The sequence below is a fragment of the Anolis sagrei genome, chromosome Y (assembly GCF_037176765.1).
Source record: "Anolis sagrei isolate rAnoSag1 chromosome Y, rAnoSag1.mat, whole genome shotgun sequence".
Classification (NCBI taxonomy): domain Eukaryota; kingdom Metazoa; phylum Chordata; class Lepidosauria; order Squamata; family Dactyloidae; genus Anolis; species Anolis sagrei.
This window is the reverse complement of record NC_090035.1, coordinates 71,347,889-71,364,684: the sequence shown is the minus strand read 5'-3', so window position 1 is coordinate 71,364,684 and position 16,796 is coordinate 71,347,889. Positions and strand designations below refer to the sequence as shown.

The window sequence follows — 16,796 nt, the reverse complement described above, 5'->3', positions numbered from 1 at the left end:
CATAATGTTTATGATAACTGTGTGTGTTTTAGCTACGTTGTAAAGCACCTCGAGTCACGTGGAGAGGACGGTAAGAAATAAAATTATTATTGTGTTGTCGAAGGTTTTCATGGTCGGAATCATTGGATTGCTGTGAATTTTTCGAGCTGTGTGGCCATGTTCCAGAAGCATTCTCTCATGACGTTTTGCCTGCATCTAGAAGTTGTGAGGTCTGTTGGAAACTAGGCAAGTAGGGTTTATATATCTGTGAAATGTCCAGGGTGGGAGAAAGAACTCTTGTCTGCTGGAGGCAAGTGTGAATGTTGCAATTGATGAACCAACCTGGACACAGCATATTATTTGCGAACACAGAAATGCTGGACTACTCTAACAACCACCATCTTAGACAACACAGGGAAGCCATTGAAATCCACAAGCATGTGGACAATTTCAACAGAAAGGAGGAAACCATGAAAATGAACGAAATCTGGCTTCCAGTATTTAAAAGAAACTCTAAAATCAGGACAGTAAATAAAGAGCAACTCTCAAAAAAGCAGGGGAATTCCAGGTAAGACTCAATCAGGGCCAGCTAACACCTCTCAACAAAGGATTCCCTCAGCCAGTCTTTGAAGTCTATTCCATGCTAATCAAGGTAGTCAATTTCAACATACACAGTTGCCTCAAAGAGACAAGAGTTTTTTTTCTGCCACCTTGGATATTCCACAGATACATAAACCTCACTTGCCTAGTTTCCAACAGACCTCTCAACCTCTGAGGATGCCTGCCATAGATGTGGGTAAAACGTCAGGAGAGAATGCTTCTGGAACATGGCCATACAGGCCAGAAATCTCACAACAACCCAATAATAATAATAATAATAATAATAATAATAATAATAATAATAGAAAAGCCAGAATTGAAAAGTCGACAACAGATCCCAAGTGCAGACTCTGCAAGGAAGCAGATGAAACAATAGATCACATCCTCAGCTGCTGCAAGAAGATCGCGCAGACAGACTACAAGCAGAGGCATAACACCATTGCTTAGATGATCAATTGGAACTTTTGCCACAAGTACCATCTGCCTGCAACGAAAAACTGGTGGGATCACAAGCCTGAAAGTGTTACAGAAAATGAACACATCAAACTCCTCTGGAACTTCCGAATTCAGACAGACAGAGTTTTGGAGCACAATACTCCTGACCTCACGATCATGTTAAAAACAAAGTATGGATTGTCGATGTCACAATCCCAGGTGGCAGCAGGATTGAAGAGAAACAACTGGAAAAGCTGACACGATATGAAGATTTAAAGATCAAACTGCAAAGACTCTGGCACAAGCCAGTCAAGGTGGTCCCAGTGGTGATTGGCACTCTGGGTGCAGTGCCTAAAGACCTTGGCCTGCACTTAAACACAATCAGCACTGACAAAATTACCATCTGCCAGCTGCAGAAGGCCACCTTACTGGGATCTGCATGCATTATTCGCCAATACATCACACAGTCCTAGACACTTGGGAAGTGTCCGATGTGTGATCCAATTCAACAGCCAGCAGAGTGTCTGCTGTGGACTCATCCTGTTGTGTTTATAATAATAATAATAATAGGATTTAAAGATCGAATTACAAAGGCTCTGGCACAAGCCAATAAAGGTAGTCCCAGTGATGATTGGCACACTGGGTGCAGTGCCTCAAGACCTTGGACTGCACTTAAAAACAATCGGCGTTGACCAAATTACTATCTGCCAGCTGCAGAAGGCCACCTTACTGAGATCTGCACGCATTATTCGCCGATATATCACATAGTCCTAGACACTTGGGAAGTGTCCGACGTGTGATCCAATTCAACAGCCAGCAGAGTGTCTGCTGTGGACTCATCTTGTTGTGGTTCAAAATAATAATAATAATAATAATAATAATAATAATAATAGGGAAGTGTCCGACGTGTGATCCTATACAACAGCCAGCAGAGTGTGTTTCAAATAATAATAATAATAATAATAATAATAATAATAATTGGGAAGTGTCCGATGTGTGATCCAATACAACAACCAGAGTGTCTGCTGTGGACTCATCTTGTTGTTGTTCAAATAATAATAATAATAATAATAATAATAATAATAATAATAATAGTGCAAACAAAGCACCGTCTCAAACAGAGCAAACAGTGGAAGGATATATAAACAGATACATAAACCTCACTTGCCTAGTTTCCAACAGACCCCTCAATCTCTGAGGATGCCTGCCATAGACATGGGCAAAACATCAGGAGAGAATGCTTCTGGGACATGGCCAGACAGCCCGGAACACTCACAGCAACCCACTCATTCCAGCCTTCGACAACACAGCAACAATTTGGATTTGTAGGGCTATTATGGGTTATTAGAATACTTTGAAGTTTAATCACACATGAGCAGTACATTTTGTCTGATATGTTGATCATAAAAAATAATTTAGTATATAAGTACAGAATAATAAATTCTACTAAATTATAATAAATTGTTGACTGTAATAAATTATTTGGTATATAAGTCCATCCCAGAAAATACTTTTTTTTTCGTGTTAGGAATGACTTGTGAAACTGCAAGTCGCTTCTGAAAATATTATTCCAGCATAAAATTAAATGTGCTCCATTATCATAATCATGGCATATAATAACAATATAATGCTTCATGCGCTCATGTTAGTAGATTATCTAGAAACCACTTCCATTGGTTTAAAGGGTTTACTTCAAAGTAATTTTGCTAAGGCTGCAGCTAATAGAAGAACAAGACTGGCCATAATGTACACATTCCAGTGAGTTATATTTTAATAAGACAAACCACAATCCACTGTTTCCATTGAATCCCATTTGAATATCTTCTATCTACACCAATCTGGTTTATTACTCAAAAGGAAATTGCATGGAGCCAAACAGAGCTGCGTCTACACCAGGTATAGTCAAACTTGGGCCCGGGGGTCAGATATGACCCCTTGGGCTCCTTTCTCAGGCCCTCCTCTCTCACACCATCCTATTTTTCCTTCCTTCTCTCTTATCTTCTTCTTTTGCCTTCCCTTCCACCTTTTTGTCCTTCCTTCCCTCGCTCCCTCTTTCTCCTTCCTTCCTTTTTGTCTTTTCTTCCTTTGCTCTCTTCACCCTCCCCTCCTTTTTCCCTCCATTCTCTTCCACCCTTTCGTCCTTCCTTTTTCTTTCCTCCCTTCTTCCCTTTCACTCTTTAGTTCTTCCCTCCCTTTTGTCTTTCCTTCCCTCACTCCCTCTTTCTCCTTCCATCCTTCCCTTCCACCTTTTCAGTCCTTCCCTCTTTGCATCTTTCTTCCCTCTTTCCATCTTTCTCCTTCCTTCCCTTTTGCCTTCCCTTCATTCATTCATCCACCCCTTCCTTCCTTCCATCTCTCTCTTCCACCCTTTCATACTTCCCTCCATTTTGTCTTTCCTTCTTTCCTCCCTTCTTCCCTCTCTTGGCTCTTTCTCCTTCCATCCTTCCCTTCCACCTTTTCCATCCATCCATCCTTGACTCTTTCCTCCCTCTCCCCCTTTTTCTCTTACTTCCTTCTCTTTTGTCTTCCCTTTCTTCATCCTTCCCTTCCTTCTTTCTCTTCCACCCTTTCATCCTTCCTTCCCTTTTGTCTTTCTTTCCTTCCCTCTTTCTTCCCTCTCTCGCCTTCCATCCTTCCCTTCCTTCTCTCTTTCCTTCCTCCTTCCCTTTCAGCCTTCCTTACCTTTTGTCTTTCCTTTCTTCCCTCTTTCTTCCTTTCTTCCCTTTCTCCTTCCCTTCTTCCTTTTTTCCTTCCTTCCTCGTTTCCTTCCATCCTTCCTTTCTTCCCCTTTGTCTTTCCTCCCTTCCCTCTTTCTTCCTTTCGTCCCTCTCTCCTTCCATCCTTCCCTTCCAACCTTTCTTCCCTCTTTCTCCCCTTCTTCCCTCTCTCCCTCTATCTCCTTCCATCCTTCTTTCCCTTTTTCCTTCCTCCTTACCTTTCATCATTCCTTCCCTTTTGTCTTTCCTTCCTTCCCTCATTCTTCCTTTCATCCCTCTCTCCCTTTCTCCTTCCATTCTTCCCTTCCATCCTTCTCTTTTTCTCCCCTTCTTCCTTCAGTCCCTTTTTCTCCTTCCATCCTTCTCTTCTTTCCTTCTTTCTCTTTTTCCTTCCTCCTTCCCTTTCATCCTTCCTTCCTTCTTTCTCCTTCCATCCTACCCTTCTTTCTCTTTTTCTTTCCTCCTTCCCTTTCATCCTTCCCGTTTGTCTTTCATTCCTTCCCTCTTTCTTCCCTTTCTCCTTCTCTTCTTCCTCTTTTTTCTTCCTCCTTCCCTTTCATCCTTCCTTCCCTTCTTCCCTCTCTCTCCTTCCATCCTTCCTTTCTTCCCTCTTTCTCTCCTTCTTCCCTCTCTCCTTCTATCTCCTTCCATCCATCCTTCCTTCTTCTCTTCCTTCCTTCCATGCCCGGGCAGCCAGCCCTCCTATCAAGCATGCGGCCTCCAAGTTAGAAAGCTTGCCCATGCCTGGTCTACACAATGGAATTAACGCAGTTTGATACCACTTTAGAGGCAATGTACTATATGGAACCATAGGAATTTGTAGTTTGATGAGACCTCAGCACTCTTTGGCAGGGAAGGCTCAACAAAACATTGTGAAACTCCCAGGATCCCATAGCTTGAGCCATAGGTATTGAAGTGGTGTCAAACTGCATTAAATCTACAGTGTAGATGCAAAGACTAAGGAAGGAATGAAACCATTAATTGTTTCAGGGAAAAGGGAAATGTTCTGCTTCTTTTGGAGCAACTTTTCTATGAACTAAGGGGAGAGGGGGATTCTGGGAATTGTAGTCCTCCATTATTTTCATTTTCTGAGCTCTTAGTTGGGATTATTAGGATCCTATTTTGGCCCCGTCTACACTGCCATGTAATGCAGTTTGAAACTGCATTATATGATCAGTGTAGAGTCATGCAATAAAGTTCAACTGCATTGTGGGAGTCCACAATGTACTGCAGATGGGGAGGGCTTTGTTTGGAGGGGAAACTACAACTCCCAGCTTCCCGCTCTGGAAAATGCACACACATTGTGATCACGGTTATAGAAGATCGTGGGAGTTGTAGTGCTCCAAGTACTGCATTACAACTCCCAGCTTCCCAGTATCCTGTTTTGGAAAAGACACACACACACTTCGGTCAGGATTATAGGAGATATGGGAGTTGTAGTGCTACAAGGACCACACTACAACTCCCAGCTTCCCAGCAGCCTGCTTTGGAAAAGACACACACACATTGTGATTACAGTTATAGGAGTTCACGGGAATTGTAGTGCTCCAAGTACCACACTACAACTCCCAGCTTCCCAGCAGCCTTCTTTGGAAAAGACACACACATTGTCATTACGGTTATAAGAAATCATGGGAGTTGTAGTGCTCCAAGTAGCGCACTACAACTCCCAGCTTCCCAGCAGCCTGCTTTGGAAAAGATACACACACATTGTGATCACGGTTATAGGAGATCGTGGGAGTTGTAGTACTCCAAGTACCGCACTACAACTCCCAGCTTCCCAGCATCCTGTTTTGGAAAAGACACACACACACACTTCGGTCAGGATTATAGGAGAATATGAGAGTTGTAGTGCTCCAAGGACCACACTACAACTCCCAGCTTCCCAGCAGCCTGCTTTGGAAAAGACACACACACACATTGTGATTACGGTTATAGGAGTTCACAGGAATTGTAGTGCTCCAAGTAACGCACTACAATTCCCAGTTTCCCAGCAGCCTGCTTTGGAAAAGACACACACATACAGGTCATTACGGTTATAGATCATGTGAGTTGTAGTGCTCCAAGTACCGCACTACAACTCCCAACTTCCCAACAGCCTGCTTTGGAAAAGACACACACAGACACATTGTGATCACGGTTACAGGAGATCATGGGAGTTGTAGTGCTCCAAGTACCGCACTACAACTCCCAGCTTCCTAGCAGCCTGTTTTGGAAAAGACACACACACACTTCGGTCAGGATGATAGGAGTTGTAGTGCTCCAAGTACCGCACTTCAACTCACAGCTTCCCAGCAGCCTGCTTTGGAAAAGACGCACACACACATTGTAATTACGGTTATAGGAGAATGTGAGAGTTGTAGTGCTCCAAGGACCACATTACAACTCCCAGCTTCCCAGCAGCCTGCTTTGGAAAAGAAACACACACACCCATTGTGATATCGGTTATAGGAGATCATGGGAGTTGTAGTGCTCCAAGTACCGCTCGAGGCCGAAGCCCTTCTCCCCCAAACCTCCTCGTGCTTGAGGCCCCCTTTAAGAAAGGCGCCCCTGCAACAAGGCTCACCTTTTCCCGGGCCTCGTCCCCGGCGGTGGCGGGGCAGCTGGAACTCTGTCCGGCTGCAGGTCCCACGGGGGAGCCCTTCTCCAGGCGCATCGTCCTCCTCCGGCCCTGCTTCCAAGGCCAAGCCGGAGCTCAAGCCAGCCTCCTGGGAAGAGAGCGTGCTCCGCCCCTCCAAGGTGGGAGGCTCCAGCAGGCAGGAGGAGGAGGAGGCGCCCCAGATGGGATTTTGCCCTATGGAAGAGGGAAGGCTTGGTATAGGAATGCATATACACAGAGATAGACATGCAGATGTGTTTGGATATATATGTAATAGGTATATTATATATGCGTGTATGGGTATTGATGGCCATCTGCCAGGGATGCTTTGATTGTTCTTTTCCTGCATGGCAAGGGGTTGGACTAGATGGCCCATGCGGTATCTTGTAATCACTGTTATAGGAGATCGTGGGAGTTGTAGTGCTCCAAGTACCGCACTACAACTCCCAGCTTCCCAGCAGCCTGCTTTGGAAAAGACACACACACAGACACACACACACATTGTGATCACGGTTACAGGAGATCATGGGAGTTGTAGTGCTCCAAGTACCGCACTACAACTCCCAGCTTCGTAGCAGCCTGCTTTGGAAAAGACACACACACACATTGTGATCATGGTTATAGGAGACCATGGGAGTTGTAGTGCTCCAAGTACCACACTACAACTCCCAGCTTCCCGCTCTGGAAAATGCACACACATTGTGATCATGGTTATAAGAGAACATGGGAGTTGTAGTGCTCCAAGTACCACACTACAACTTCCAGCTTCCTAGCAGCCTGTTTTGGAAAAGACATACACACACACTTACACTGGCTTGGAGACCCGGCAATGCCCAGAAAAAGCTGGTTGGTCTGTCTGTTTGTCTTTCTATCATCTATCTATCTATCTATCTATCTATCTATTTACACACAGATACACACACACATATACTAGCTTAGGGACTCAATGATGCCCAGTTTAGTCTCTGATTCTGTATGTGTCTATATGTTTACACACATATATTTGTGTATATATCTGTATGTTTATGTATGTATTCGTGTTTATGTTATTTGTGTATTTCTGTATACAAGCATATATGTATGTGCTATATACTATGCTAATAATATAATATATTGTATATACATATAATATTTATAATGTTATAATGTATTACAATACAGTACTACTACTAATAATAATATGATATTATAATTATATATTTTATATTACACGTAATCTATATAAATAAAAATGTAATGTTCGTTTGTGGGATTAACAGAACTCAAAAACCACTGAACCAATTGACACCAAATTTGGACAGCACATACCTAAACACTATGTGAATACATATTATACATACATAAATACACATGTATGCATATACATGTGTATATGTAGTGTATGTTTTGTATTCATGTATAAATACATATCTATCCATATGTATGTGTGTATATGTACTGGGTCAATATCAGCTTATTTCATCTGTGTATATATGTATACATGCATATATACAGACACACGCACACATATCTATCTCTGGATAGCGTGTATGCACAAAATGCATATATATTTCTTTCCACACACAGAAAGATATGTAAATGTGTTGGTATATACAGTATGTGTGTGTGTGTGCGTGCATATATATACATTATAGATGTGTGTGTGTGTGTGTACATATATACATATAATATGTGAATACATATTATACAGACATAAGCACACATATGTTTGCATATGCATGTTTATCCATAGTGTATATGTATGGATATATGTGTCCCTGTGTGTGTGTGTGTGTGTGTATAATCTATACATATAATAACAGTGAAAATGTGTGTATGTGTATATGTGGCGGAGGTGTCCACTTACACAGACAGCCTCCTGACTCCACAAATGGGCTATAGTTCCAAGTGCTGAGAAGAGTTGTAGTTCACCCTGCATCCAGAAATATTAGCAAACTTCCCAAAACAAGCAATGCCTTTCTCAAGTAAACTGGGCATCATTGAGTCCCCAAGCTAGTATATGTGTGTGTGTATCTGTGTGTAAATAGATAGATAGATAGATAGATAGATAGATAGATGATAGACAGACAAACAGACAGACCAGCTTTTCCTGGGCATTGCCGGGTCTCCAAGCTAGTGTATGTGTGTGTCACACACACAAATATATATGTGTGTTTGTGTGTGTGTATATCTGTGTGCAGACAGACAGACAGATAGATAGATCAGCTTTTGCTGTTGGCCTTGACAGGATTCTGGGAAACAAAGAAATGCTTGTATCTGATGGGCACAAAATTGGAGCCCAAGAGAGGAGGTGGCAAAACCTTGCCCTTCCCAGTAGGCTCAGGCAAAAGCAAACAGCTGCAGTGCTTCTACCTTAGGAATTCTTCCTCATTCGTGGCCTTTGTTGTCTGGAGCACACTCTGATGGTGCTTGTGTCCCAGTTTTCATGGGTGGAATGCCAAAAGTTCTGAGTTGCCTCCTTCTGTTCCCCCCGTGTTGCGCTTGGGTGACTCACAGACCCTCAGAACAAGAACGTGACTGTGTTCACCCTTTCGTTCTGGCGTCAGCGATTGTGCCACACACTCTTTGTCATATGTCAGTTTGTCCTGTGTCACCCACCCCCAAGAGATGACACTTCCTCTAAAAAAAGAGAAAGATATGCCCTTGCTTTAGCAAGATAAGACTCAAACACAGTGAGTGGCCAAATGTGTGGGTTAGATTCCTGACAGTATTATTTTTAAAAGCCATGCAGTTTACAGAAGCAATGAACTGCAAATCTAGAAGAGATGTTGGAGAGATAGAAGAAATGTTGCTGGACTACAGCTCCCATCATTCGTCGTCATTAGCTATACCTTGAAAGTATTATTGAAGGCTTTCATGGCCGGAATCACCGGGTTGTTGTAGGTTTTTTCGGGCTATATGGCCATGTTCTAGAGGCATTCTCTCCTGACGATTCGCCTGCGTCTATGGCAAGCATCCTCAGAGGTAGTGAGGTCTGTTGGAACTAGGAAAAATGGGTTTATATATCTGTGGAATGACCAGGGTGGAACAAAGGGTTCTTGACTGCTGGAGCTAGGTGTGTCAACTGACCACCTTGATTAGCATATAATTGCCTGACAGTGCCTGGAGCAAACTTTTGTTGAGAGGTGATTATACCTTGAAAATTTGGATGGATGTAAACCAGGAACAGATGGGAGAGTTAGAAGAGTTGTTGTTGTTGGACTACAGCTGCCATCATTCGTTGTAATTAGCTATACCTTCAACATTTGGATGGACATATGAGGGGCGTTCTTTAAAGATTTCCCTTGACCCATTTCCTGTGGACTGAGAGCAATGAAACTTGGCCCAGTTCTGAGTCCTTCTCTCCATGGGTGCCACCTAGGGACACACACTTCTCCCATCTTTTGAAGCAACTGTAAACACGTCGCTTGTAGAAGTTGACAGGTTGCTCCAAAAGCCACATTGTGACTTCAGAAATCAGAGTCTCATCATCTGAAAAATGCTTGTCCTTCAATAATAACTTCATTGTTGGAAAGAGGTGCAGGTCTGATGGTGCAAGGTCGGGTGAATAAAGGGGATGCAGTCGAATTTCAAAACCACAGGAGCATGCTTCTTCCATTTGGGCAACATGTGAGTTGTGAACTGGTGCATTGTCTTGCAGAAGGCGGACACCTTTGGTGAGCATGCCACGTCTCTTGGTTTTGATGCCCTCCTGCAATTTCCACAACAGTGAAGCCTAGTATGCCCTAGTGATTATGGTCCCCTTTGCTAGGAAATCCATCAATCCTACTCCGTGCTGGTCCCAAAAGACTGTGAGCATGACTTTTCCTGTCAAGAGTTGGACACGTGCCTTCTTTGAAGGCGGTGAGTCATGATGCTTCTATTGCATCAACTGGACTTTAGTCTCAGGATCATAGTGATGGACCCAGCTTTCACCCTGTGTGATCAGTCTTTTGAAAAAGTCCTTCTAGTTTCCATAGCACATTGTCAATAGAGCCTGAGAGCATTCAACTAATTCCTGCTTCTGGAAAGGTGTGAGCAGCCAGGGGACCTAGCAAGTGGATACCTTATGCATGTGGAAATGGTACTGGATATTTTTTTCTACGGATCCCACCTTAATCTTGACATTTTGGGATAGGTGGCAAATGGTTATGCAGCAATTTTCCAAAATGGTGATGTCCACTTGCTGGATGGTGTGCTCATCAATAGCAGAGTGGGGTCGTCCTGGAATTGGAGCTGTTAGCACCAAAGTTCGGCCACATTTGAATGGATGATACCAGTTCTTGACTACATCCTGTGATGGGGAATCATCACCATAAACCTCTTTCATCTTATTGAATGTCTCCTTTGGCGTGCAGCCTTTCAAATCAAGGAACTTGATGACAGCTCTGTATTCCACTGGGTCCATTATCAAACCTCACACCACTTCAGAACCTGTCAAATCAAGACTGTTCTCAGTTCTGAGTTGTCAATTGGCACGTAACATATAGAGACTTATATCATTACACATGTAACAGAGAGTGTTTGAGAATCGGGACATCCATAGGGACACCAAGGTGCTTATTTATAAAGCCATCGTTCTCCCAACCCTGCTATGTGCCTGCAAAATGTGGAGTGTCATAGAATCATAGAGTTGAAAGAGACCTCATGCGCCATCCTGTCAAACCCCCTGCCAAGAAGCAGAAAAATTGCATTCAAACCACTCTCGACAGATGGCCATCCAGCCTCTGTTTAAAAGCTTCCAAAGAAGGAGCCTCTACTCTACCACACTCCAGGGCAGAGATTTTCACTGTTGAACGGCTCTCACAGCCAGGAAGTTCTTCCTAATGTTCAGATGGGTTCTTCCTAACATTTAGATGGACATCACATGCAACTCCTGGAACGATTCCATCAGCGCTGCCTCTGAAAAATCCTGCAAATCTTTTGAGAAGATAGGCGGACAAATGTCAGCGTGCTGGAAGAAGCAAAGACCACCAGCATTGAAGCGATGGTCCTCCATCATCAACTCCACTGGACTGACCATGTTGTCCGAATGCCCGATCACCATCTCCCAAAGCAGGTACTCTACTCCGAACTCAAGAACAGAAAACGGAATGTTGGTGGGCAGGAAAAGAGATTTAAAGATGGGCTTAAAGCCAACCTCAAAAACTGTGGCATAGACACAGAGAACTGGGAAGCCCTGGCTCTTGAGTGCTCTAGCTGGAGGTCAGCTATGACCAGCAGTGCTGCAGAATTTGAAGAGGCACAAATGGAGGGTGAAAGGGAGAAACGTGCCAAGAGGAAGGCACATCAAGCCAACTCTGACCGGGAACGCCTTCCGTCTGGAAACCAATGTCCTCACTGCTGGAGAACATGCAGATCAAGAATAGGGTTCCACAGCCACCTACGCACCCACCACCAAGACACCACATCTGGAAGACAATAATCCTCGAGTTACGAGAGATTGCCTAAGTAAAAAAGTAAGCATTATACATGTGCAGTTTCAGCATCCTGTGATAAATAGAAGTGGGTCAAGGGAATTCTTTAATGAATGCCCCTCGTATGTGGCCAAACAACATCAGAGTGTGGATAAGAAGGCTAATGTTATTAATATGGAACAACATATGGACTGTGAGACACTGATTGCATCTACACTGTAGAATTAATGCAGTTTGATACCACTTTAACTCTTATGGGTCAATGCTATGGGATGCTGGAAGTTATGGTTTTACAGGGTCAATGAGTGTTGGTGCCTTGCCAAACTATGAACATTCACCTACAGCAGTTAAAGCTATACCAAACTGCATTAATGCTGCAGTTTAGATGCACCTCCTCTCCTGGCATTTTCCTCAGCTTACTTCAATCTGGGTTTATGTCACTAAAGTGTACACTGAGCCATAGCAGTCCAAGTGGTCTTAAACTGTATTAATTCGACAGTGTAGATGCACCCTACCCAGAGGCATGTTGAAAATCAAAAGCCAGACGAATGTTTCAAATCAGGCTGCTGTGAAATCAAGGCAATCTTTGCACAACGACTGTGAGGACATTGGCCACGAGAAAGACGCATGCAAAGACACACATGTGTGCGCATACTTTCCAGTACAACGCTAAACAAATGAGATGAAGGGAGCAGAGTTCTCTTTCCCTCCCCACCCACCTTTTGTGCAAGAGGTTATTGCACAGCTTGGCAGCGAGAACAATATCTTCCTGCGTCATTTTGCAATTTCTCCGTCCGGCTTCAGAATGTCAGCGGGTGCATCTACACTGTAGAATTAATGCACTTTGCACCACTTAAACTGCTATGGCTCAATGCCAAAAATGCTGGTGCCTCACCAAAATATAACTCCCAACATTCCATAATGAAAGGAAAGGAGAAATCGGTGTCTAACTCTACAAATGTGGTTTTAATGGTTTTCAGGAATGTTTTAATTTCTTAGTTTTGAAAGCAGCATTTTGACCCACTGTGGGAGAAAGGCAGAATACAAATGCAACAAATAATATATATTAAAAAGGCAAAGGTTTTCCCCTGACATTGTGTCTGACTCTGGGAGGTGGTGCTCATCTCCATTTCAAGCCAAAGAGCTGGCGTTGTCCTTAGACATCTCCAAGGTAATGTGGCCAGCATCACTACATGGAGCTCTCTTTTCACGACCAACAACAACAATAAGAAGAAATCATTCACTTCTTGAGATCTAAAGAACTGATCCATCCAGGCTTCATATTTGCATAGAATCATATAGTTGAAAGACACCCCATGGGCTATCCAATCCAACCCCCTGCGATGCAGGAACACAATCAAAGCCCTCATGACAGATGGCCATCCAGTCTATGCTTTAAAATCTCCAGAGAAGGAGACTATCATAGAATCATAGAATCGTACAGTTGGAAGAGACCTTGTGGGCAATCCAGTCCAACCCTCTGCCAAGAAGCAGGAAAATCACATTCAAAGCACCCCCAACAGATGGTCATCCAGCCTCGGTTTCAAAGCCTACAAAGAAGGAGCCTCTACCACACTCCAGGGCAGAGAGTTCCACTGCTGAACGGCTCTCACAATCAGGAAGTTCTTCCTAATGTTCACATGGAATCTCCTTTCTTGTAGTTAGAAGCCATTGTTCCACGTCCTAATCTCCAAGGCAGCAGAAAACAAGCTTGCTCCCTCCTCCCTATGATGTCCCCTCACATATTTATACATGGCCCTCGTCCTGTCTTCTCTCCCTCTAATCTGCAAACTAACATGCCCAGCTCTTTAAGCTACTCCTCATTGGGCTTGTTCTCCAGACCTTTGATTATTTGAGTCGCCCTCCTCTGGACACATTCCAGCTTGTCAACATCTCCCTTCAATTGCAATGCCCAGAATTGGACACAGTATTCCAGGTGTAGTCAGAAGCTCATGGCTTCATTTGGAATCAGTTTAGAATGTCTATTCTAAACATTGTGGATGGCATTGTGTCCTATTGCTGTCAGTAAACAGTTTGTTCTCCCTTTGAGTCACTACTGAGAGCATCCTGTGATTCTGTCCCATTTGCGCGCAACATTTTCCATCTGTTTTGGAATTTGTCATCTCATCTCCCAAGTTGCTCAAGAGCTGGTCCCAAGACAGCTTCATTTGCCTTTCTTTTGTTTCCTTTCCCCAGATAGGAAACTGCTTCCTTAGATCAGTCTAGGAATGCCAGAAAGTGTGATTGTATGATGACTCAGACAAGGAAAAACCCAAGGTCAACTGGGATCAGAATTCCAAAAGTCTTACTCTGATCCTAAATGTAGCCCAAACTCCATTGTTAATGTCAATTCTCAGCCCTGGATTGCTCTGAGATAGTAATAAACAGTGCCTCTGAGCATGTACAGAGTGTCTTTCCCTAAGCACTGAGCAACCAGGGCTCAATCAATGATATCTGCAATTCAAATGGACCAGGAAATGATTGCTGGATGTATCGACATCAGTTATGAGTAAACCCAGGCCCCTTGGGCTCTTTTCTCTCTCACCATCCTACCCTTCCTTCTCTCTTTCCTTCCTCCTACCCTCCCTCTTTCTCCCTCCTTCCTAACTTTCCTCTTTCTCCTTCCTTCCTTCCTTCCTTCCTTCCTTCCTTCCTTCCTTCCTTCCATCTTTTCATCCTTCTCTCCTTCCTCCATCCCTTCCTTCCTTCCATCCTTTGGTTCCACCCTTTCATCCTTCCTTCCTTCTCTCTTTCCCTTCTTTCCATCACTTTACTTTCCTCTCTTCTATTTTTCCTCCCTCTCCCCCATTCCCTTCCACCTTTTCATCCTTGCTTCCTTCTTTTTCCTTCCTTCTTCTGCCTTCCCTCTTTCCTCCCTCTCCATCTTTCTCCTTCCTTCCCTTTTGTCTGTCCTTCCTTCTCTCCTTTCTTTATCCTCCCATTCCTTCTTTCTGTCCTTTCTGCTTCCCTTCCTACCATCCTTCAGTCCCACCCTTTCATCCTTCCTTCCTTCTTCCTTCCCCTCCACCCTTTTGTCCTGCCTTCCCTCTTTCCTCCCTCTCTCCTTCTTCCTTCCTTTTTGTCTTTCCATCCTTCTCTCTTTCCTTTATCCTTCCTTCTCTCTTTCCTTCCTCCTTCTCTTCCTTCCATCCATCCTTCCCTTCCACCCTTTCATCCTGCCTTCCCTCCTTCCTCCCTCTCTCCATCTTTCCCCTTCCTTCCCTTTTGCCTTTCCTTCCTTCTCTCTTTCCTTTATCATCCCCTTCCTTCTTTCTATCCTTTCTCCTTCCCTTCCTACTTTCCATCTTTTGCTTCCACCCTTTCATTCTTCCTTCCTTCTCTTTCCTTCTTCCTTCTCTTCATTCCCTTCCTTCCTTCCACCCATCCTTCCCTTCCACCCTTTTGTCCCACCTTCACTCTTCCCTCCCTTTTTCCTTCTTCCTTCCTTCCCTTTTGTTTTTCCTTCTTTCTCTCTTTCCTTTCTCCTTCCTTCCATTCTTTCCTTCCACCCTTTTGTCCTGCCTTCCCTCTCTCCATCTTCTTCCTTCCTTCCCTTTTGTCTTTCCTTCCTTCTCTTTACTTTATTCTTCCCATCCTTCCATCCATCCTTCTTTTCCTCCCTTCCTTCTCTTTTTCCTTCCTCCTTCCTCCCCTTCCTTCCTTCTATCCTTCCCTTCTACCCTTTCTTTCCTTCCCTTCTACCCTTTCTTTCCTACCCTCTTTCTTCGCTCCTCCCCTCTCTCCCTCTTTCTCCTTCCATCCTTCCCTTCCTCTCTTTCGTCCTTCCCCCCAGTTCTCATAGCAGGAAGTGCTAGCATGCGAACCCCAAGTTAGAAATTTTTCCCATGCCTGATCTACAGTGTTTAACCCCACTTTCACTGCCATGGCTTCATGTTATTATATTACTAGCTCTACCCAGCCACGCATTGCTGTGGCCCATTGTGGAGAAATGGGAAAGAAAGAAAAGAGGAGGAGCTGGTTTCTAAGCCATCAATACACAACTGAAGTGGCAAAGTGTCAACCTAATACAGGCCCAATTCAGTCTCCTCGAGGCCAAAGGGTTATATGGATGTGTGGAAGGGCCCTGGGTTACCTGAGTCCACACTGTCATATAAACCAGTTCAAAGATATTATATAGGTATTATTATTATTATTATTATTATTATTGTTATTATAGACATATAGATATTATTATAGGCATATAGATTGTATTATTATAGACACAAATATTATTATTAAAGGTATATAGGTATTATTATTATAGATGTTATTTTTTATTTCATATCAAAATTTTATTATTATTATTTACAGTATTTATATACTGCCTTTCTCACCCCTGGGGGGACTCAAAGCATTGCATGAATTAGTATAAAACTGATAAAAAATAGAAGGAACACAGGGCTAAACATCTTTTGAGCAAAAACAGGCAACAGATGTATGGATATTATTACAGACCTATAGATATTATTATAGGCATATAGATATCATTATTATAGATATTATATAGATATTATAATTATAGATGTATACATATTATATGTGTATATAGATATTATTATTATTATAGACATAGATAATATAGGCATAAAGGTATCCTTTTTTGAGTGAAGGACATAGATTGCTTTAGTAGATGTCTTGTGTCCAAATTTGGTGTCAGTTCGTCCAGTGGTTTCTGAGTTCTGTTAATCCCACAAACGAACATTACATTTTTATTTATATACATATTATTATATAATATATAATAAATTATTATATATTATATAATAATATAATAACAATAATATATTTTTCTTACCTGCCTTTCATCATGGCAATTAAAACACACAAACATTGTGAATATACCACAAATACACATATTAAAGATGTATTTCTATAAAATAAACATTAAAACTTTTCTATAAAATGCATAAAGCAGGGATTAAACAATTATGGGCTCATGGAAGTTGTAGTTTCACAAGGTTCCTGCCAAGGAGTGCTGGTGGGACACTAGAGCATAGTTCCCATTGATTCCAAAGCATGTGGCAGTTAAAACGGTATCAAACTGCGTTAATTTCACAGTGTGGATGCACC

At 42.9% G+C, this 16,796-nt stretch overlaps 1 protein-coding gene across 1 annotated transcript in view; it reads right to left on the bottom strand.

The window, feature by feature from the left end:
* Positions 1-6,455, bottom strand: part of LOC132780115 (inositol-trisphosphate 3-kinase C) — a 35,397-nt gene extending 28,942 nt beyond the window's left edge. The window contains exon 1 of the mRNA XM_067462164.1: positions 6,298-6,455. Coding sequence (XP_067318265.1) covers positions 6,298-6,387 — 90 coding nt within the window. The 5' untranslated portion in view covers positions 6,388-6,455. The remainder of the gene's footprint in view (positions 1-6,297) is intronic.
* Positions 6,456-16,796: the final 10,341 nt, after the last annotated feature.